Source organism: Vombatus ursinus, unplaced genomic scaffold (genome assembly GCF_900497805.2).
Source record: "Vombatus ursinus unplaced genomic scaffold, bare-nosed wombat genome assembly UNPS02014787.1, whole genome shotgun sequence".
In the NCBI taxonomy this organism is placed as follows: domain Eukaryota; kingdom Metazoa; phylum Chordata; class Mammalia; order Diprotodontia; family Vombatidae; genus Vombatus; species Vombatus ursinus.
In genome coordinates this window covers 4,259,188-4,282,907 of record NW_020954565.1, presented here as the reverse complement: position 1 = coordinate 4,282,907, position 23,720 = coordinate 4,259,188, and the positions used below count along the sequence as shown (strand labels likewise).

The window sequence follows — 23,720 nt, the reverse complement described above, 5'->3', positions numbered from 1 at the left end:
CTCTCTCTCTCTCTCTCTCTCTCTCTCTCTCTCTCTCTCTCTCTCTTTTGCCATACTTGGAATCCACTTCCTTTTCACTTCCACCCCTCAGAACTCATATTCTCCTCCAAAACTCAGTTCAAGGGCTACCTTGAACATGAGGCTTTTCCTAATATTTCTCACAGCTACTAACTCCTACATCCAGAAATTATCCTGCCTTTATTTTCATTTTATATTTACTCTGTATACATGTTTCTCCTAATAGAATGTAAGTTCCCTAAAGGTGAGGGTTATGTTGGGTTTTTTTTTTTTTCCGCCCTTAATAAATGCTTGTTGTCTGACTGACTGAAGTAGTGAAGGGCTTGGGTTTCCATACCAGGATCACAGATTTCAAGGTGCAAGGGATCTTTTGGAGTATATTAAGAACAACCTCCTCATTTTATAGTTGAAGAAACTGAAATCCAGAGGGATACCTGGCAACATCTGACAAATGCTCAGTGACTAACTGTGATTTTCCAAAGGTCACACAGAGGGAGTAATATAGCTAGGATCTGACCCCAGGGTTCTAAGTACAAATATAGTATGCCTTTCACTGAATTGTGATGTCCTTCACCTCATGTAATCAAAGTGATCCACCATTCTTCTGCTTTTGTGGACCCATATAAAATTCTAGGTAAATTATCAAAGCAAATAATATGAAGAACTCATATTTGCATGGTGCTTTAAAGTTTACAAAGTGCTTTCTTCACAACAAACTTTTAAGGTAAGCAATACTAATATTATGGAGATCAATCTGTTCCAATGCATGGAATGTGGGACGTGGAGTTGGGAATTCTGTATCCAGACACTTCAATCATGGGGCAAGTTCCTTAACTCTAAGAGCCTCTTACTTCCTCATCTGTAAAATGAGAATAAAACTTGCACTACCTACTACACAAGTCTGCTGCAAGGAAAGTTCTTTGTAAATCTTAAAATGAGTTATTAATCAATCAACAAGTATCTCCTGATACAAATACAACAATTTTTACTAAAAAGGGGCCTTCCTTCTAACAGGGAAACAAGTACAGATATAAGAATATACAAAATAAATAGAGGCAAATACAAGACAGGGCAACTAGGGTACACAGTGGATAGAGCACCAGGCCTGGAATCAGGAAGACTCATCTTCCTGAGTTCAAATCTGGCCTCAGACACGTAGTAGCTGTGTGACCCTGGGCAAGTCACTTAACCCAGTTTGCCTCAGATTCCTCAGCTGTCAAATGGGCTGAAGAAGGAAATGGCAAACCAATCCAGTATCTTTGCCAAGAAAACCTCAAATGGTGTCAACAAAGAATAGAACATGAATGAAAACAACTGAACAACAAATACAAAGTAATCAAGGAGAGAGGGAGGGAGAGAGAGAGAGACAGAGAGAGAGACAGAGAGAGTGACAGAGAGAGAGATCAGAAAAGGCTTTATGTGAAAGGTGGTACCTGACGCAAGAGAGGGATTCTATGATACAGATCCAGGCATGTGGGACAGCTAGTACAAAAACAAAGTGAAGAGCTAGCATAGTGCCTGGCACACACGGTAAGCACTTAATGTTTGCTGATTTGACTTGAAGGGCAATAGAGTACCATGTGAGGAATGGAGAGAAGGCCAATTTGGCTGGATTACAGATTCAGGAAGGAGAGGAATGTATGATAAGACAGGAAAGATAAGTTGGGGCCACGTTGTGAAAGACTTAAAAAACTAAACAAAGATGTTTATCTAGAGGGAATAGAGAATGACTGGTGTTTATTGAGCAGGAGAGTGGCATAGACTGATCTGCAATTAAGGAAAATTATTTTGGCAGGTGTGTGGAAGAAAAACTGCAGTAGGAAAGATGCTTGAGAGAGTTAGACAAATTAGAAGGATGCTTCAATAATCTATTGAATTATTGAACCACCTGGACTAAAATGGTGCCTATGGAAACAGATAAAAGGGTTTGGATGAGAAATAAGCGATAGAAGGAAAAACAACAAGATTTGGTAACTGACTGAATATGTGTGATCAGTGATAATGAGAAATCATTGATGATACTAAAACTTGAGAGACTAGAAAAATGATAGTGCCTTCGACAGAAATTTTTTACAAGTTCGACAATACATAGGTTTTCGGGAAAAGTAGTAAAAGTTCAATTCTAGACATGTAGATGTGTAGATTTGATGTGTTCTCTGGGGTATCCAATTTGAAATTATGATCCTCCTATTACTGATAAGGGGACTAAGGCTCAGAGAGAATGAAGTAGCTGGCCTATGGCCACCATAGTTGATAAGTGTCAAAATCAGGATTTGAACACAGATCTCCTGACTTGCAAGTATAGTAGTGTCCTTTCCTTGCAGAGATTAGATGGATTTACAAGCTGGTATGTTTTGGTCAGAAGGGTTTTGTTTTCAAAGGAGTGGAGTGAGGGGGTGGGTCTCTTACAACTCTGTGATGCTATAACAGATACCACAATCCCCCTAAGTTTTCTCCTCTGTAAGTTAAACAGCCTTTGTTCCTTCAGTTGAGTCTCATACGACATGATTTGGAGGCCTTTTTAACCAATCCTAGTCACCCTCCCTTGATGGTTGTCATTTCTTCAATGTCTTTATTAAAATTTTATACCAGAATTGAAAATAACACTCCAGCTGTGACCAGGGGAAAATAAGTGTAAGGCTTTTAATATAAGGCAATACTTGAGCTGAACCTTGAAAAGACACCTAAGGATTCCAAGAAGCACAAGGGATGAAGGAGTTAATTACAGTTGCAAAAGTTAATCAGTGTGAAGTTAAGAAGGTAGAAAATGGAATGCTGAGTTTGGGAAACAGCTGTGAGGACAGTGGCTGGAACGATGAGGGGGTGAAAGAGAGTTATGTTGTGAGGTTTTTTTAATTAAATTTATTTTTAATTAACAAAAATCTATTTTGTCTCCCTCCCACCCAAATCCACTCCCACCTCCCCAACACCCCACCCCCTGCTCAAGTTAAAAACAAAACCCATGTTACAAATATGGTTCCTTGTGGTCATCACTCCCTTTTCTAGAAGTTCATTAACCATCTCTTTAATAATACATCCCAGGATTTTGTTCAGAATCAAAGTCAAGCTCATTGGCCCAGTAATTAGCAGATCCCATCTGTTTCCCTTTTTCTGAGAAGTGAGCCATTCATTCTTCTCTAGTCCTATAGTGCCTCTCCTATTTCTCCACAATCTTTCACATGGAAAAAAGGATTGAACTTTCTCTGTTTGACCTTGGAGGGCTGAACTACCAACAATGGATGGAAAGCAATGACATGATGTACGTAAAGAACTTTGCTAACTTTAAAGTGCTATATAAATGGAAGCTCCCACTATTATTCCCCAATCTGTTCTTTAGTTTCCCCATCTATAAAAAAGTCTAGATGTTCTCCAAGGTCTACAAGCTCCAAAATGTTTTCCAAGGTTCATTCTAACTCTTAAACTGATTTCATGGAGTAAATGGCATTTCCAGACTTTCCCAACCGAACAAAAATATTATTTTATCCAAGAGCTAAAAGCAAAATTTGGCCACATATTATTCATAGGAATAAGCTAAGACAGCCAGAATATTTTAGTAATGTATAAAAAGGTCATTCAAATTGGTTTTGTTTTTGATGATTAGGAAAAATATAAGATACAATGGATAATTGTAAAGCATGAAGCAAAATTTTAAATAAAACTTGATAAAATTCAGAATGTCACTTTATAACTAATAAGTATACATAGCATCTTATGCAAAGAACTAACTTTTGCAATGGATCTACATGCTCATATTACCTTGGCTCATAAAACAGATCACCTAACTTCTAAGTTCCCAAGTAGCTGACCTCCTTTATGTCTCTGTCAAAAGGCCTACAAATTCCAACTTGCCTAAAAGATCATGAGTAACAGCTACTAAGATATGCTATTAAATGAGCTTCACTGCTATCTACCTCTGCAGTCAAGTATCTCTAAGCCATTTCCAAAAGTCGTCCCCCAAATAAATAAATCTTAAAAAGAAAAATACATTTAGAAACAAAGCATCAATCTAATAATGGGTTGCCAAGTTCTAGCCATAGAAATTCATAGAACCTCTACTAAGTAAAATTTTCTGAAGCTAGAACTATCTTAGAAATTGGCAGATTCCTATTTGCATTAGTTTATAAAAACACTTTATTTCTGTACCACTAAACATTAAGCTTACTTAAAAGATTTCCACGTCCAAGAGCATCAAAGCAGTTGCAACAATGCTGTGGTCTTTTTCTCTCCCCTACTCCTCAGATAACGGTTTATGTTTAGGGCAACTTTGGGGTAATGAGTCCTTATCAAAATGAACCTCGGAGGTCTTCTCTTATTAAAATATAAGCTCCTTGAAGAAAGGGACTACTTTTTGTATTTGTGTCTTAGATCTTAGTAAACAATGCCTGGCACATACAGAGTAAGCACTTGAGAAACACTTTTTTATTCATGCATTTATCCCACTGCAAAATGAAAGCACATATCTGCCCCAGATTAAATTTCTGGACCTCTCTGAAACAGATCTATCCTAGAACTACATCCCCAATGTTTCTACAGAATGCAATCAGTTTCTGAAGTCAGAGAACCCAGCAGTCATTCAGCTTTATTCTATTAATAATAAGCTCTAAGTAGCGTGAAGTGAAAAAGCTTTCAAAATATAAAGACCGAAAAGAAGAAATCAAAACCATATGAGAACAGAAGGAAGTAGAAAACAACCCTCATCATCCAGCTTAAGGCTCTTTCAGTTAACCTACAGAGGATGAGCTTACACCCTAAAACTTTTGTTCAGCTGTAAAAAAACAGTCACTTTATCCACTTGCGCAAAAATATGCATAACACTAAACATAAAATAATAATACTGCGATAGAAAGTTGTCCCAGGACACCATTTCTAACTGAATTCTATTGCACAATGAGAATGACTTCTTTAATAATAATAATAAGTAATGCAGCTAACATTTTTATAGTCTTCTGTTTACAAAGCACTTTATTTTATCTCATTTGAAATTCACAACAATCCTATCAGATATACTGCACAGGTGTTATTACACCTATTTTATAGATCAGGAAATGGACCCTCCTATTCCTCTCATACACTCCCCAAAGAATAGCCCAAAATATATCCAGAAAGTGTTTTAGGAAAGAGGCCTTTAGTTAACATCACAATCTGATAGGATCGTGGGCTCCCTATCCTTACTTATATATAAACAAGGGGCAAAGATAAGATTTTTACATCTAAGATTTTTAATCCAAATCCAGAATTCTTTCCATTATACCCAAATCTAAAAGGCATTCTAATCATTTATAAAGTAATACCCAAAAGCTGAATTTCAGAAAGGAAAAAAATTTTGGACATATCCCCAAAATTATATTTCTATCTTGTCCTGTTTAATGAGACAAAATTTATTCCATATTCGATTCCCTATGCCATCAAATAAAATTGCCTTAGGAAACTCTACATTTTTCCTAGTAAAAAAATAACTAGTGTTTACCAGTAGTAAGCTCTGAATCACCTCTAGCACCAAGGACCTATCATATATTCATCAATATACATAGAGGTGGCTGCAAGGAGATAAAAGAATACAAAAAAAATTCAAACAAACAACTATTTAACATAGGATTATTTGTTAACTTTAAAATCCTGGACAATACTGAAAAGTCTTTTGCTTTTATAAACGTATGAATTTTATGTGCTGCTTTTATAAACATGAATTTTCGAGGTTGCAGACTGAGTACTTCAGCCATTCCTGAACATTTTACTGAAGCCTGATGGTTTCAGCGGGCCTCATGATGACTGCTAGCTAATCCTCTAATGAATTCTGATGCCACTCTTTAAATAGCAATTGGCCAACAGCATACAACCCTAGGCTTGTTAGCTTACTGAAAAATAAGCTTTGCCAGATTCACACCAACTTTCGCTGACTCACTCTAGGAGTGAAGGGGCACTTGTTTTCTAGAAGGCCAAGTTACAGTCTAATACGGAGGAAGGATTTAAACTAAAGAAAAAAAGATGGCAAGCCCCCTTTTTTTCTGTTCAGTTTTTGGAGTTTCCAGTTACAACTGAAGTCACAAAGATGAATGATGCTGAAACTTCAAAACACATTGACAAAATACTCTACTCATTCAATACAATTCTAATAAAAGGATTAAGTTGCGATTAATGTAAAGTCCTGCAATTGGGTAAAAACAAAATCAATTGCACAGGGGCAAGATGAAGAATGCTTGGCTAGACAAGTCCCTGTAAAAAAGATCTGGGGGATTTTGGTGGACTACAAATTCTATTGATTATTACTTATTTATGCAATTAAAATAACGTTTCTTTCCTCTCTTCTATTCATTATCTATTTTTCATTATCAATAACTTTTTTGAATCAGTCCAGGTTGAGTTGTTTCAATTGAATGCTGTATCTTTTTCATTTTTATTTCTCTAATTTGACTGAATGCAGACAGCTCTTTCTGCAATTACTCCCACATGAAGTAGAGTGAAACTAAGTCAACAAGCAGTTATAGAATGCCTACTATGTGCCAGGTACTCTGCTAAGTGCTGGGGATACAAAAAAAGGCAAAAACAGCTCCTACACTGGAAGAGCTCACAATCTAATGGGAATTTCTTCTTGACTGTTAAAATATAAGCTATTTCATTTTTTTTGTGTGCGATGGCTTGATGTTCACCATGCTCAAAGCCTACTGATTTCCTTTCTTCAAGAAAGCTGAAAAAGATCTAGGCATGAAGTTTCTGTGTAATCTACCAGTCTTTGTGCTCTCTCATTTCTTAATCATGGCATGAAGATAACATTTGTTTATCAAACGTTATGTCAAAGAAATACAAGCTTTGGCAGGTTCTTCCATGCTAGAAAGCCTCTGAATATGGTCCTAGAAACAGATGCATCTGTGTTCCAAGAAGCAATCTAGCAAAGTAAGACAGATTTATCAACAGTAGGCTGTGGACACTTGGTAATAAATTCTTTGGCCATGGCAACACATGAAATGAAACAAAAATACAAAATGACACTCAGAGCCTTGTTGCAGAAAAGGAGAGAGTGCTAAAAATCATACAGACCAAACAAAACTTGTAAACATATTAGCTAATATTGTATATCTATATGCACTAAGTTAATTGTCAGTACTCTAAATAGTAAACGTGAGGGCCTTGCCCAATGAACTAAGGCAACCATGATAGTGGAAGACCTCAATCTTATTAATTTTGGCATTTGTATTATAAACACAAGCTGGAAAAAAGCTACAGCTAGATGGAAGGTTTGCTCACAGGTTTTCCTTGGGCAAAGAGGATAAATAAAATGGTTTTCTCCTGTATCAACTTATGATGCACCTTACATATTATATGTCATGGGGCATCTAGTCCTTAAATATTGTAATGTGCATGGTAAGTATTTGCAAAAAGACTACCATGCAAATATTCAAAGTTTCTCTACCAACATGTGGTATAAAGCATGAAGAGGTAAAGAGATTCTCTGAATTTATTAAGACTCTCCAAATTAAATCATTATCAACTTTGATATTGAGTAAGGTCAATACAAAGACTAGAATAGGTAAAGATGGAAATAAATATACTGGAAAACATGGATCAGGATCAAGGAATGAAAAAGCACAAAGACTGTTAGATTACACAGAAGCTCATATCTATGTGCCATGCATATTCATATCATGTATACTTTCTTTAAGAAAAGAAGCAGTTTAGACATGGTCAACACCAAATACCATCACAAAAAAGAAGAAACAGGTTATAGTTTAACAGCCAAGAAGCTATTTCCATTAGATTGTGAACTCCTTGAGGGCAGGAGCTGTTTTTGCTTTTCTCTGTATTACCAGCACTTAGCAGAATACCTGGTACACAACAGGTATTTAATAAATACTTGTTAACTTGATTTGACTGGACCGTGTGTGTGAAAGTAACTGCAGAAAGAGCTGTCTACATTCGGTCAAACCACTGAGTTTTTAAACCAAAAATAAAAAATTAGTACAATGCTAGAAAAAAAATTTTTTTAATATAGATTTCAATTAAAACAACTCAACCCTGTTCAATTCAAACAATGTAAAAGGATCTTAACGGATTGTTATAATTTCTAACATTAACATCCAGGATATGTTTATAGAGGAATCATCTTCAGGAAATTAAAAAGTTCCTTTAATCAAATAAAATTACATGTAAATTACTGCATAAACCTTAAGGTATTATCATTATTGTTGTTATTATTATTAATATTTAATGACTCCAAACTCTTCCCAGAAATCAAGGCCCATCTTTTCAATTAACACCATTCTTCTACCAGTATTACTTTACAGATGAAATTAATGGAATTAAGGCTTAGTTCTGGGTATCACATTTCAGAGAAGAACAAAATGAAGCTTATCCAGAAGAGGGAAACCAGAAGACTAGAGACCACGTGCCACACGAGCAATGACCAAAAGAAATTAGAACCTGTAAGCTGGTGAAAAGAAGACTTAGTTGGCACATGACAACTTACTTCAAATATTTTAAGGGCCATCATGTGGAAAAAGGATTAGATTTGTTCCGCTTGACCCCAAAACACAGTCAAAAGTGTCACAGATGAAATCTACAAAAAGGCCAATTTTGTCCTGATACAAGGAAAAACTTCCTATTGATTGAAACTAAAGAGTGGAATGGGTTCCCTTGGTAATTAGTAAGATCCCAATCACTAAGAAGTTTTCAAAAAGAAATCTGATGACCACTTGTCAGTGTTACGGTCCAGGAGAGTCTTTGTTAGGTATTGGTTGGACTATCAGGGTGGGGAACCTACAGCCTCAAGGCCACATAAGGTCAAAAGATCATTGGGCATCATAATAGTGCCCTGAAGCAAGTCCAGTTGACTCTGAAGTGAACTATATGTAATATATAAGGCCAATAACAGGTTACAAAGTTACCTAACCAAATTCTAACTTCTGATTTATCTTTAATTACCTATCTGCTTATTTTTGCTAAGGTAACTAAGAGTCAAATCTAAAATATTATTTCAAAATGCAATTGAAACAAAGAAAACTAAATCAGTTGGATCTTTTTTAGGACAATAACATTTCCACATTGGAATCATTAATGATAAGTTACATAACAGTATTCTACATATCATTTGTCATATGAGATATTGACTTCTCTCCACAGCACTGTCTCTACCATGTCCCCTTGACAGGTACGTTCACTTGACTCTTTGCTTTTCAGCCTCCTTCTACGTGTTGTCTTCCTCCGTTAAAAAGTAAATTAGAATTGTAAGCTCCTTGAAGGTAAGGAATATCTTTTTTTTCTTATATTTATGTTTCCAGAACTCAGCACACTCCCTGGAACATAGTACACTCTTAATAAATGCTCGTTGCCTTGACTATAAAATCAGTAACTGTATATTCAAATATACAAATTTTAACAGAGATGATGAAAAAAGTTTTTCCACATACATATAAATGACATACATATATATAATATATGTAACATATATACACACATACATCCAAAGTGACTTTATTTTGCATTTAACATTAAAAGCCTAAATAATCATAGCACAAGTTATAAAACTAGGAGCATCATTACCATTAATGTTATTGTTGGTAAGAATAATAACTCACATTTCTATGATACTTTAAGAGAATGAATTTTACATTAATTACAACTACACCTGCAGAAGACCCTGCCCTTTTTATGGATCTACTAAATTGTTCTCTGTATTTAACAAATTACAATCAAAAACCTTTGATTTGCTTGGGTATAGAAACTCCTTCCCTCCACTGACAAAAAAAAAAGCAAAACCAATCTCTAATTTGGTAGACAGTCTTTGAAAGTTGCTTAAGGCTGAGAAAAGATTAATCAATTTTCCCATAGTCACAAAGCTAGTGTCAGAGATAGAACTTCAACCCATCTTCCTAAATAAAAGTCCAGCACTCCTATCTACTATATAGAATGTCTCTTATTAATGAATCACGATGAACAACTTAATTTTTAAAATTCCTTTTGAACTACCACTGCTTGAAATGAAACTTTCTTAATTTAGCTATCTATGATTGGCACTGGGGCTCCATCAAAGAGAAAACAAGAGAAAGACGATAGAATCCAGAGCTGTAAGAGAGACTAAATCCCTAATGGATTAAGTCATCCTTGGATAGGCAATAGTCTATTAAATTGAGCAAATCACTACAATGGCTTAGGAACCCCAAAGATGCCAAGTCTGAACTGTGGTCAAGATTTCTACACATTTGCCAAAACTGGATTAATCTTAGCATTAATAGCCTGGCCATTCTAAAAGTTAAATAAGACATAAAACATAATGTCTTAATGTGAGAAAAGAAACTAATCTTAAAAATCAAGTCTAATTGTAGAAAGTCAATAGAGTAACTTTTTACTTGTGTTTCTATATACATTATGGGAGCATCAGCATGGCACTTTTTAGAAGCAGGTTTTGCTTCAGAAAAGTTCTATTCTGAAAATTCTTATAAATGCAGCCACAACTTCCAGTCATGAATCCTGATGCTTTTATTTTACCGAGCACATCTATTAACAGGGAAACTCTAATGATTTAAAAGCTTTAGTAATTAAAAAATTTAATGGAAGGCAAGTTGTGATAAACTGAAAAAAAAATTATCTTGTACTTTTGTCAAGCCCTCCCCTTATGCACAGTAAGTGGCATCATATGAATAAATTATTTAAATTGTTCTTTCAGGTTTTCTATCCATAACTTGGTAGCATTCTTCTGAGCAATCCTTCACTTTTTTTTAACACTTGAGAACACTGAACACAAAGGAGCCTAACGAGTGCTAAGTAGTAATATTCCAGGGCTATGTTAACCAGGCATCATTTTCTGAGAGCTTTTGTTCATGCTGGTCATATTTGCACTAAAATAGTGGCATTCAGAAAGTAAGTTCCCTATCTAACATACATTAAGAGCTGAAAGATGAGCAAGGAGAATATTATATAGATCCCAGAATAATTTCATTTCTGTTATCCATATTTTTCCTCCACCTCCAATTTCTTTCCTTCAATTCACAGTTTAAACTAGCCATGTGGGAAGTAGTAGGTCCCACTGGACTTCTGAGTAAAATAACAAGCACAGAAATGAATTTATAATTTTCTACTTAAAAACCACACAAATAACTATATTGTGTCAACCCTTTTAACTGAAAGACTAGAGGCATTCTACAAAACTGTTTCATCCTTAAGTTTCCTGTAGAAAGCATCCAATCTTTGCATTAAATTAATGAAAAAAGTTTAACACCTTAAGTGAAATTTAAGCAATATACAACTGTGTGTTGAATTAATATTATCTTACATAAAGATTCTCTCATCCTTCTTATGTCCCTTGGCTATTAAGAAAATATGTTTCCGCAGGAAGAAGAAGTATGGGGCAAGAAAACTGAGGTGATGATTACAACATTTATTACCAAGAATCAAAGAGGAAAAAGGAGAATGCAGGAAGTGCTCTCAAGAGAAAGGGGAGTGAACTGACTAAAGCTTTCCTTTCTGTCTCTAATGAAGGAAAAATAATAGTAAGTTACATTCATCAACTCTAATACTCAATTAACCCTGAGAACACACTTCTGCACATGCATAATTTTAACTTGTCTTTTCCCCAAATAATTGGAAAAATAATAAGATGGAGAGCCTGGAGGATGTAATGCTAAGAAGAAGTTTATCTTCTTAAATTCAGTTTTCAGCTCTTCAAACCACCATCATACTTAAGGTTCAGTCAATTTTTCGAGCAGAAGTACTTCTCAAAGAATGTAAATGCATAAGTTCTGATCTATGGGGTGAACTGGGTAGAATTTGGAGAAGATGTATCACCTCTACCTTTAAAGAGCTTATGTTCCAACCCAGAATGAGACATTTACTTGTCTACTAAAAGTAATCAGTCAACAAACATTACTAAGTACCTACTATGTGCCAGGCATTGTGCTACATATGCAGTGGTAATGCAATAATGCCTTTGGGGAGCTTATATTCTATTGGGGAGGCAGACAGGTACAAAGAGAATATATACAAAATATACTAATGGCAGAGGTGGGGAGTAGTTAACACACCTCAAGTACTAACTCATTCAAGAGGAGGAATCAGAATTCTTAAATCAGGTGGCACTTGAAATATGAGTGTTAAAGGAAGCTAAAAAGTAGAGATGAAAAGGAAAAGCCCTGCAAGCACATGGGACAGACCCTGTGAAAGGATGGAGGTAAGTGGCCCCCGGAATGTCCTGTATGGGGGCTGATAAGTAGGCTATTTTGGCTAGAATAGTGTCTGTAAGGAGAATTACCACATATAAGAAAGCCTGGAGAAAGAAGCTGCAGCCAGACCGTGACGGGCTTTTAATTCCAGAGGAGTCTGGATTTTATCCTAAAGGCAATAAAGGGCCAATTATGCTTCTTCAGAAGCAGAGTGACATAGTCAGACTTGTGTTTCAGGGCTATTAACAAGAAATCAAAAACTAAGACCAGACTTTTTTTCCTATTATGTTCAGATGGAAAAATGAACTTGAATATATGAATAGGCTGGGAAAGTGGAAAATAAATATTAATGTTCCTACAAATAAATCAAATGACCCAACACTGGTGAATAAGCAAATAAGCACTGAAGTGTCGGCAAGTGAACATGCATACATAAAAGCTTATGGATTAGGCAGCTAAATAGCAGCTGATGATTTATCAGATTAATCTGAGGTTTGAGTTAGTAGTTTTCTGATGTTGTTTGTTTGGGTTCAGAAGAGAAGGGGTGGGGAGAGAGAGGAGGTAATCTGCTAACTTTATGCATCCCCACCTCCAAAAGGTGCCTTGAAGAATGGTAACCTAGAGGACCCTTTACTTTTCCCAATTCCAGATTTCTCTTAGATAAGAGTGGCAAGAAACAGTAAGTAAGCAGTTAAGCACTTTCCTTTTATTAGCAATGAATTATCCAAGAGAATGATACATAAATTATGTATTTTTATCTAATTCTACATTGCCCAAGGACAACAAAGTAAATGAAAGGAAGAAAACGGAACTGTAGCAGAAAAACCAACAGTCCTTGAAAACAGAAGATAAAATGCACCTCGCCCTCCTCTTGGCAGAGAGGCAAAGGGCTATGAGGGCCAAATGCTGCAAACATTGTCAGACCAGGTCACGGGCTAGCCAGTGTTAACTGTGTTACTGCTTGAACAGTTTTCCCTTGTTGCCAGGGAGGGTTCAGTTCAGTGAGGTAGGAAAGAAAACACACATACATACCCCCCACAATGACAGTGAGGTTAAAAACAAAAGGCAGCAATAAAAGCTTATGTAGTAAGTACTACACTAGTCACCACCGCTGGTGAGAGACAGGAAGATAGGAGAGAGCAGGAAAGGCCAGGCCCCGGGACATCAGATTAGGGCATCTGCAGGGTCCTGCCTGGGGCTGCCCACCCACACATCGCATCACACATGCGCACTGCTCCCCTGCTCCTCCTATGTCACTTGGGTTCTTTTCCTCCAGCTCCCCCCACCACCCAAGACAGACGGCAGAGAAAAATGCCCCTCCCCCATTGAAAAGTGCCTAAAGCCCCTTCTCTCAGGGAGGGACGGAGCAGCCCGCACCTGTTCATCACCAAGTGGGATCACTCCCTACCCCCTACCCATTCCCCAAACACTCACTTCCCAGGAGATGAACAACCTACTTAAGCATGAAGTGGGGTGAGGGTGGGTGGAAAAGGGAGAATGGTGATCTGCTCTGGGAAGGGAACAACAAGCCAAATGGCGTCAGGGCTCCTCTACAGCACACTCAAGTACAGAACTATGAGATCATCAACTCCCTATTCTGAATCATAACTCCAAAAGTCTTTCCCTTTGCTATATGACATATCCCGCCCCTTCTGCCTCCTCTTCTCATACTCCGAACGAAGGAAAAGGATACATTGCCCAGGCAATATTACTGTTAACTAGGAGATACAAAAACTTGTTATATAACAACAACAAAAACGAAAAGTAATTTACTCTGAATTTAGGTTTGGGGAAGCCAATGAATAACCACAGATCAACTCTGAAAATGCTTATCCTAAAATTACCTAACAGCTCTTATTGGTAGAAACACTCTCATTCGTGTTGACAAAATACAAATTTGGTTCAGTTCAAATTACAAGAATTCTCATGTATCCTAATTTGGTCTTCTGGAGAAAAGGATTACAAATCTCCTTTACCCATCAAGATCTGATAGAAAACTGGATATTTACTAACAAGATACTATGAATATGTTAAAATTTATCTTAATAAGAAGTTGAAAGTATTTTCTATAACAGACCCTTCTCAGGAAGCAAGAAATTATAGCTAAATATTTATGCAAAGAAAATACTGCCAAGAATAAAAAAGTATCAAAATATCATGGGATAGTTTCCCTCATCACATAAGAATCTGCTGTTTTTAAGTTTAGCAAGTATGAAATGAATGGCCTCAAAAACTTCTACAAAACGTTCTGTGACAATTCTGTTTATAATTTTCTTATGGTGGTCTCAAAACAGCTTCTGAATGCATAATCTGATTAAGACTTTTCAGTTCACTAAGCTAAAGGAATCTGGATCATGCTGAGGGGTTTGCTATATTGCTCTCTCAGCCTGTAAACATTTCTCTAAACACACCTCAAAACTTGAAACTTCATACTAAAAATAGAAGGGAGGAAAAAAACCACATTAACAGAAACCAATGCATTTAAGAGCTAAAAAGAACCTCAAAGTCATCTACTTCAATTGGGTATTTTACAGGTAAACAGGAAAGGTGTATTTGCATAATCTTCTTAATACAGACACTTGAAGTTGAGCCCCCTACACCCTTGTGGATATACTGTCAGGCTCCCTTTGATGTATTTATTAGTTTTGCTTCTCTCTGTTTTGATTTGCTACAAAGGATCTGAGGAAAGGAGGTAGGAGGAATCTATCTGGAAAAGGAAGTAATGTAAATGTAAAAGATATCAATAATATTTTTTTAAAATAAAGTGTAACTCCCTTAATAACAGCCACAATTATAGAATTTCAGAGTTGGAATGACCTAAGTAGCCATTTAGTCTAACCCATACAAGAAGATGAATTCCCACTATGACCTATCTGACAAGTGGTCATCTAGTCTTCTCTAATGACTGGGAAGCAACTACCTCCTAAGGCAGCCATTACATAATGAAATCCTTTGTAAAAAACATCCTCTAAGGAAAACCCTAGCACCGATGCAGCAAGGTACAGTCGAAAGGGCACCGCACTTGTAGAATACTAATAATACCTGCTACAGCTCGCTCTGTCTCACAGCATAATTATGAGGATCAAATCAGATAACCCACATACAAAACAGCAATTTGAAAACCTCAAAGCATCACATAAGGAGAATATGATGTTATTAAATGATCTAAAGCATTTAAAATGATAAAGTAATGACTACTTTTCATCTTAATACTCACAGATTGTTTCTACAAGTCACTGAGAAAATTCAGTGTAGAATAAAGCAAACCATTTAATTGACAATGGTCACATTGGAAACCAGGCCATGGATTTTTCTGAAGTCAATTTTGCTGAATTAAACAGAAAACCTATATAAAACAAGCTGATTTCCATGGTAGTCAGTGTGCTGGACTACAAGCCATTCAATTCTTTTGCATCCATCAGATTTGGTGGTTTATAGTATTGTGGACAGCAGCAGTCATTAAAACCTGCCATATCTTTTACCAGTCAAATTAGGGTCAAAATAGAAACTTCAACTCAGATTTCTGACACAAAGTCGGTGTTTTTTCAAATGTGTCAGGAATTAAAACAAAGTATTGATGTGCAAATAGCCTTACACTGGTAAGAAACCTTTAGTGAATAACCCATGTCAATTATTTCATCACCAAAGTGAGCCAAGAGTCACAGCTGTTATTCTTGGAGAAATATATAATTTAGGTAAATTTCAGATGGTTTATTTATAAAGTCCTCAGAGCTCCTCAACTACTATATGCCAAGTTCTGTGCTGGACACTGGAAGTAAAAAAGCAAAATGTTTCCTGCTTCAAGGAGCTGACATGCTATTGGCAAGGGGAGGGGGAGATAACATATTCATACATAGCTAGCATTTATACTATGCTTTAAGGTTCACAAGGCACTTTACAGATATCTCATTTGATCCTCACAACAACCCTGGGAGGTAGGTGCTACTATTATTCCCATTTTACAAATGAGGAAACTGAGGCTCAGGGATTAAATGACACGCCTGGGTGTCACACAGCTAGGAAGTGTCAGAGGCAGGAATTAAACTCAAGTCTTGTTGACTCCAAGTCCAGTTTTCTGTACACTGAGACACCTACCCACATATTTATGAAGGGTATAAAATATATATACAAAAGAAAAATAAAGTGGGGAGGGAGAGACTAACACTAGGGGAAATCAAGAAAAACCTCTTGAAGAAAATATGTTGTGCATTGAGCCATGAATAAAGCCAGGAATTTTCTAAAAGGTGGTGAGATAAGAGAGAAAGATGCCAGACATGGGGCACAATCTGTGCAAAGGTGCTGATACAGGATAGAAAGCTATGTATGAGGAACAGCAAGGAAGCCCATTTGGCTGGAATTCAAAGCACGTTATGGGGACTACTATGTAATCTGCCTGGAAATACAGTCCAGAGCTAGATTTTTTAAGAGATTTAAATGCAAACAGATGAGTTTGTATGTGTCAAGAAAAAGAATATAGTCATTATCACCATCATCATCATCATCATAGTAATAATAAAAGCAGTAACAACCACCACTCACAAGCACTTTCCTCACAAGAACCCTGTGATGCAGAGTTAACAAAAGTATTATTATCCTCATTTTACAGATGAGGAAATAGGAATCCAGAAAAGTTATATGACTTAACAGTCACACAGTTGCTAAGGGTCAAAACAGAAACTTCAACTCAGATTTCTGACACAAAGTTGGTGTTTTTTCAAATGTGTCAGGAATTAAAACAAAAAAAATGCTTATCAAAACCAGAAATGTGACTGCATCATAGAGGAATCACCGAGTGTCAAATGATTTAATAAATGCGAGGAGGAAAAAAACATTTGTCTGTATTTTAATATTTGTGAAAATAGTTTACGTTGCCTCACCACGAAGAATTCAGGACACTTCAGAAGTTTGCTAAATGGAAGTTACAAGGAGCTACTGTGCAGTCAACAAGTGAGTTTTGGCAAAGTCAGAGAAATAAGAACTGAGAATTGCTTAGTGGCCAGTGACAAATTACATCACCTAGAAAAAAGAAGTAAGCTTGCCTTCTACAGTTTCTGGGCCCTCTCTCTGAGGGAGGGAAAGAGGTCTCTCCTCCCAGACTTTAAAGAATGGAACAGCAGGGCTCTCAGAGCTACTTGGTAGCATGGTAGGGATGCCTTTAGAAAGGACATTCATTCCAATTTCAAGTGCATTTTGCCCTGATTAGTCCACGAGTCAGGCAATGTTTTCCTTTTCATTAAGATGTCAAAATCAGAGAAGGGAAAAGAGGTGGAAACTGACTGTGTGTTTCCTGACTTACTAAATTTTTTTCCTTTTGTCTTAATTCCTAAAGACAGATGAGGGAAAGTGACCTGAAATACAGTCTCAAAGAGTTACTGCAAATTACTTCATTACTGAAAATCAAATGGAGCAAAAACACTAGCAAACAGCAACAACTACATGTCACATGCAGATATACCTGAATGGAAGATAGGGGGGATTTGAGCCAGCTATGAGTGCTCTGTAGGCTTCTTCTGGTGTCTTCTTTAAATAGATTACCTAAGATAAACAAACAGCAACATTTAGTCATAAATGCATACACAACACTAATCTGATCACGTACCAAGTATAACACACGATCATATTTTCACTCTTTGGACAGACATCTTAACGAACCCTCCCCCCAGGCAATCACCTCTTCTGATCAAGGAGTTTAGCAGCGTTTAATTCAAGAGTCATACAAAGAGAAAGATTCCAAGTTTAGACAAGGAACCATAGAGAAGGTTCTCCAAAATTTATTTACTAAAGTATAACTGAACAAAGGCATATTCGGGGGGAGGAGTGGCAATGGGAAGAGGACTGTTGTATTTTATTAATATCTGCTAACCAGAGGTGTAACTAAGGCTTCTTTCATAGGAACGTCTCCAACAGGTAAAAGTCCAAGGTCTTGGTCAGTTACAAAGGACATGCTCCCATGGCTAGGTTTATTAAAAGGTCTATTTGCTATGAGGGGACCCAGTGATATTCCTAAAGACTAAATAAATCCAAACCAAACATTTAGTGAGTTACTGTCTTTACTGGCTACCTTTATGGAAACAAGAGCCATTTTACTATACTTTACTACAGATAGCAGCAATACCTAAGTCCCAGATAGCCTAGTGAATGCTATCTTACAAAAAATATGCACAGATTCCAAGTGACAATTTCACAAAGAGCTTCTTCTTGGTGTTTAGCTTCAAATTATGGAAACCTCCTCTGTAAACCACAAGTAACAATAACTACTGACATAATCATGTAACTTAGCATAAGCTATAATACACATGATGGGTGCTCAATAATTATTTAAAGTTTATATAGATAATATTGTTTGGTCCTGACAACTCTCCGAGGTATTAATATACATTTTACAAATGAGGAAAAAAGACTGTGAGATATTAAATTACTTGTCCATGGAAAGTACTCAAGCAATCAATGACAAGCGCTTAATTAGTATCTACCTATGTTCCAAGCTCTGTGCTAAGTACAAGATAACAAAGAAAAATGTGAAATAGTTCTTGCCTCAAAGAGTTTACATTCTAGTGGGCAATAAATACATACATACATAAATACAAATATACATACATACATATGTATTATAAAAGAAGAGATAGATAGATGTGTGAAGCACAACAAATATATCAGTATGACTGAATTGTAGAGTGTGCAGAAGAGAATGCTGGAAAAATAGGGAAGGCCCAGGTAGTGAAAAGCTCTAAATGTCAAACAGTTGATATTGAATCTGGAGGTTATAGGGAGCCACTGGGATTTATTAAATGGAGGTCAGGTTGTGATATGGTGAGGCTGGTACTTTAGGAAAATCACAACATTTGAGTGGAGGAAGGATTGTGTCCCTTGAAGCAAGGAGACAAATTAGAAAGTTATTGCGATAGTCCAGGCTAGAGGCAATAAGGGCCTGAACAACGGTGGTGCCTATGTGAGTGGAGAAAAGACAATGTATAGAAATAATATGGTGGAGACAGAGATGACAAGATTTGACAACCAACTGGATATATGCAGTGAGTAAGAGTAAAGCATTGTGAAATCAAGAATACAAACCTTGGATGAATGGAAAGAATAGTTGCAACATAATTTACTGGTTGAGTTCTCTGGGATATTTGCAGCATGGATATTTATCATCTATCTGCTCAAGAAAGACACTGAGCTTCTGGTGTATAATTCTCATCATCACTCAACAAAGGATGATACATGTATATAATGGATTAAAAACTAGGAAAGAGAGGGATTCAGAGAAACCTGGGGAGGCTGGTATGAACAGATGCAAAGTAAAGTGAGCAGAATCAGGAAAGTAACTTATACAATTACTACTATAATGTAAAGAAAAATAATTTTAAAAGTCTTAAGACCTGTCTCTGCAACCAATGAACAATCAGGACACCAAAAGACTGAACATGAAGTGTGTTATCATCTCTTGGTAGAGAAGTGATAGACTAGAGATGCGGAATGAGATACTTTCAGGCATGACCAATGTGTGGAATTACTGTGCTTGATTATTTGTTACAAGGCAAAGGTTTATTTTCTTTTTTGAGTGGGGCAGGGAAATTTTGAGGGTGGAGAGAAACAGAGGAAGTAGTGATAGTGATGCTCCCATCAAAAAAAAAAACCCATTAATGAAACATTTGAAAATAAATATGGGGGCAGCTGGGTGGCGCAGTGGATAGAGCACCAGCCCTGAAGTCAGGAGGACCTAAGTTCAAATCCGGCCTCAGACCAAACACTTGACACTTACTAGCTGTGTGACCTTGGGCAAGTCACTTAACCCCAACTGCCTAAGTAATAAATAAATAAATAAATCATAAAATAAAATAAAATAAATATGAGAACATAAGGACAATCAGAAGGGGACACATACCCCCAGGAAAGTGTTGATGCTATCAGGTTAGGTTTAATGTTGTTGTTGTTCAGTTGTGTGCAACTCTCCGTGACCATTTGGTGTTTTCTTGGCAAAGATACTGGAGTGGTTTGTCCTTTCCTTCTCCACTTCATTTTACAGATGAGGAAACTGTGGCAAACAGTTGATCAAGATCACACAGCTAGTAAGTGTCTGAGGCCAGATTTGAACTCACAAAGATGTCTTCCTGACTCAAAGCCTAGCACTCTATGTACTATGCCACCTAACTGCCTAGCTACTTTATAAAAAAAGCCAAGCTGTAAACAAGAGATTTAGAATTTCACATATAGTCCACTTTTTCTGTACTTCTTTGCACACAGAAATTTTCATGTTTGTCAAGTTCATAATAAAGAAAATTTAATTTTAAAAATATAATTCTGGCCACCAGTTCATGCTGGGTATTAGGCAGGCATTTTTATAGCCTGAATATGTTTCTGTGTTTACCTTTTCTTTGCATAATCTACACTGATCACTAAATCCAGGATCCTTATGAATAAACCTCCTATAATTTCTGGTAGAAATTACCTGGTTCTGAATTTTCCTTATAAATTCTTCATTTCCATAGAAAAATAAGCCAAACAGCCATTTTTTTCAGTGCTTCTTTGTCAACATATTGTCAGCTAAGTTCATCCAGACAGCAACCATGAAATGCCTTTTGATTCCATTCTTGGGCCTTGACTGGTGCATAGACATCAACTAGAGGTAAATTACTTTAGTAACATTTGGTAATTCAATGCCGGTCTTTTTATTAAGTGGAAGAGGGGGACGGAGATGACGTTGCCTTGTGATATGATGTCAGCTTTTCCCAAAACTATTTCTGTAGATTTTTGTCCATTCATCATCAATCTCCTTACTTTTTTTTGATAAAGAAGTGTTAATCTTTCTATACTGGTATTTGAGTGATAGGCCCTGTTTTTTCATTAATATTGCGTGGGTTTCTGTTAAGATATTTTTCCAATATCTTTGGTCCATTTTATAGCTCCAAATGGGTACACTAAACCTAGTGGCATATAGGTGTTAATTGCTTTAATTATGTTCTTCTCATTCAAACTTGTTTTCCCAACTTCCTGCTGTGGCACCCTGCCCCTGCTACTGCTACTGACAGAACTGAATCCCTGGAGCTCTAATGTCCTAATTAAAGAGAGTCCACTATATTTAGCCATCCTGAGGGCCCCAACCATGTATCACCCCAGACATTTTCCTATTTATTGTCCTGCTGCTACTGCTGCTGCTGCTGAGGATGATGATGATGATGATGATGATACTAGTACTACCACCCCAAGAACTCCTATCCTGAAATGGTACTGTTCAGACTGGTGAAGCCCACTATATCCAATCACCCTAAACAACTGATCATGTTCCTGCCATGCTGCCCTACCCACTCCTCCTGTCAGTGATATCCAAATTTCCACACTGGGGTTGTCTGTTCTGTTTGCCCAGAGCCTACTATAACCAGTCAGTCTCAGACCCCTTTCCAGGCTTAATCGTGGCCATCTTCCTGCCATATTGAAATGTATATATCCTCTCACCCTCCCCCTTCCTCTAGGAACAATAATCAAATCAACAGGATGATTACTTCTAGAAAGGCTGTGTCAACCAACTGTTTTATGGTTCCACTCACTATCCCTGTGACTTCACAAACCAAAAGGTTCTATCTTCCCAGCTCATCATTACCTTAAATGTATCACCTCTCTTGTTTAGAATAAAAGCTCCTAGGAGACATCAGTGTCTCTTCTGTTTTTGTATCCTCAGCCTGGCACAGAGTAGGCATTTTAAAAAAATACCTTTCAGAACTGGAAACTGAGGGGATGCCAATCAATTGTGGAATGACTGAACAAGTTGTGGCATATAATAGTATGAAATAAGAAATGACTAGCAGGATGCTTTCAGAAAAACCTAGAAAGACTTGCATGAACTGATGTAAAGTGAAATGAGCAGAACCAACAGAACATTTGTACACAGTAATGGCAATACTGTACGATGATCAACAGTGAACAACTTAACTATTCTCAGCAATACAATGATCTAAGACAATTTCAAAAGACCCACAATGAAAAATGCTACCCACCTCCAAAAAAAGAAATGATGGAAATATGGAAATGTTTTGCATGACTACATATGTATAATCTATATAAAACTGCTTTCCATTTCAATGAGGGGGGAGGAAACAAACAGAGGAGAGAATATGGACCTCAAAATTTTTAAAAATGTAAAAATTTACATATAATTAGAAAAAATTTAAATCAAAAAATATTTTTTATTCACTCATTCATTCATTTTAGGATGCCAGCAAATTTTTAGCATATTCAGGCACAGACTTCTCTTAATAGCTTTCTGTTCAATATTTCTTGCCTGAAGTACACCAATGTTTTCACAAGTATTGCCCTCCTCTATTGTTTCAATATGATCTTGAGATTCAAGATCAAAGCCTTCATTTACCTTGACACATATTGAGAATTTTACACTTAAACAAGTAGCATTTTTATATCACTGGAGAAAAATACCATGAAATGAAGGAGTTTCACACACACACACACACACACACACACACACACACCATTTTAAATAAATATTTATTGAAAATACTCAGGATTCAGAAGTTTCTTCTTCCCACATGCAAAATTTACCAGTCCTGTGTTCCCCTATAAGTTACTTAAAGGTCGGTGACTGAACATGTGGGGGGCAGGGAGCACACTGTCCCAAAGTATTCTTTCCAGTTAGGTAAAGTATCTTGTGGTTGGGTTTTTTTTTGGGGGGGGGGAGTTTAACTGCTTTTCAAAATTCACTCTATTTTCAGGTTCACATTATTTTCTTTCTCACCTTTCCTCCTTTTCTTCCCTCCACTCAGAAAGCAAGAAAAACAAATTGATTACAAATATGTATAGTCAAATAAAACAAATTCCTGCAATGGCCATGTTCCCTTCCTTCCCTCTACTAAAAACAAAAAACCTACATATGTCTCAATCTGCACTCTGAGTCCATCACCTCTCTGTCTGGGGGGTGGTTAACATGTTTCATCATAAATCCTCAGAACTGTAGTTGGTAATTATGTTGCTCAGACTTCCTAAGTCTTTCAGGGTTGTTTGTCTTTAAGATGTCACTATTATTGCATAAATTGTTCTCCTGATTCTGCTCACTTCACTTTGCATCAGTGCATGCAAGTCTTCACAATATATCGTAACGTGTTCAGTCATTCCCTAACTGAAGGGCACCCCCCTAAAGAAGGGTTAAGACATATAGCCTGATACCATCCATGTACATCAAGCCAATTTTGTTGTCTTTAATTTGGAAGTCACAGTTAGCTTTATTTAAGAAAAATGATAAAGCATTAGTGCTGGGCAAAACCATAATGGGCTTCAACTGTCTCCTTGAAAAAATGCTGTTTTATGTCAATTGTTCTTAACATTATTGTATTGGTGACATATTTTAAATAAAAATGTGGAAAAAATGATAGCTAGTATATCTAGTAACACTTTAGCTTTACAAATATTATTTTATCTCCACAACAATCCTGGAAGTAGAGTTTTTCTCATTTTATAGATGAGAAAAAAGAGAAAGAAAGTCTAAATGGCAGGCCCAGAGTCCCACAGTTAGTGTCTATGGTTGGATTTGAACTCAGGTCTTCCTGA

At 36.7% G+C, this 23,720-nt stretch overlaps 1 protein-coding gene across 5 annotated transcripts in view; it reads right to left on the bottom strand.

Moving 5' to 3' along the window:
* Positions 1-23,720, bottom strand: part of CDC14A (cell division cycle 14A) — a 291,416-nt gene that overhangs the window by 172,917 nt on the left and 94,779 nt on the right. For all 5 annotated transcript variants that reach the window (XM_027868272.1, XM_027868267.1, XM_027868271.1 and 2 more), the window contains exon 5: positions 17,623-17,702. In XM_027868272.1, the coding sequence (XP_027724073.1) occupies positions 17,623-17,702 (80 nt within the window). The remainder of the gene's footprint in view (positions 1-17,622; positions 17,703-23,720) is intronic.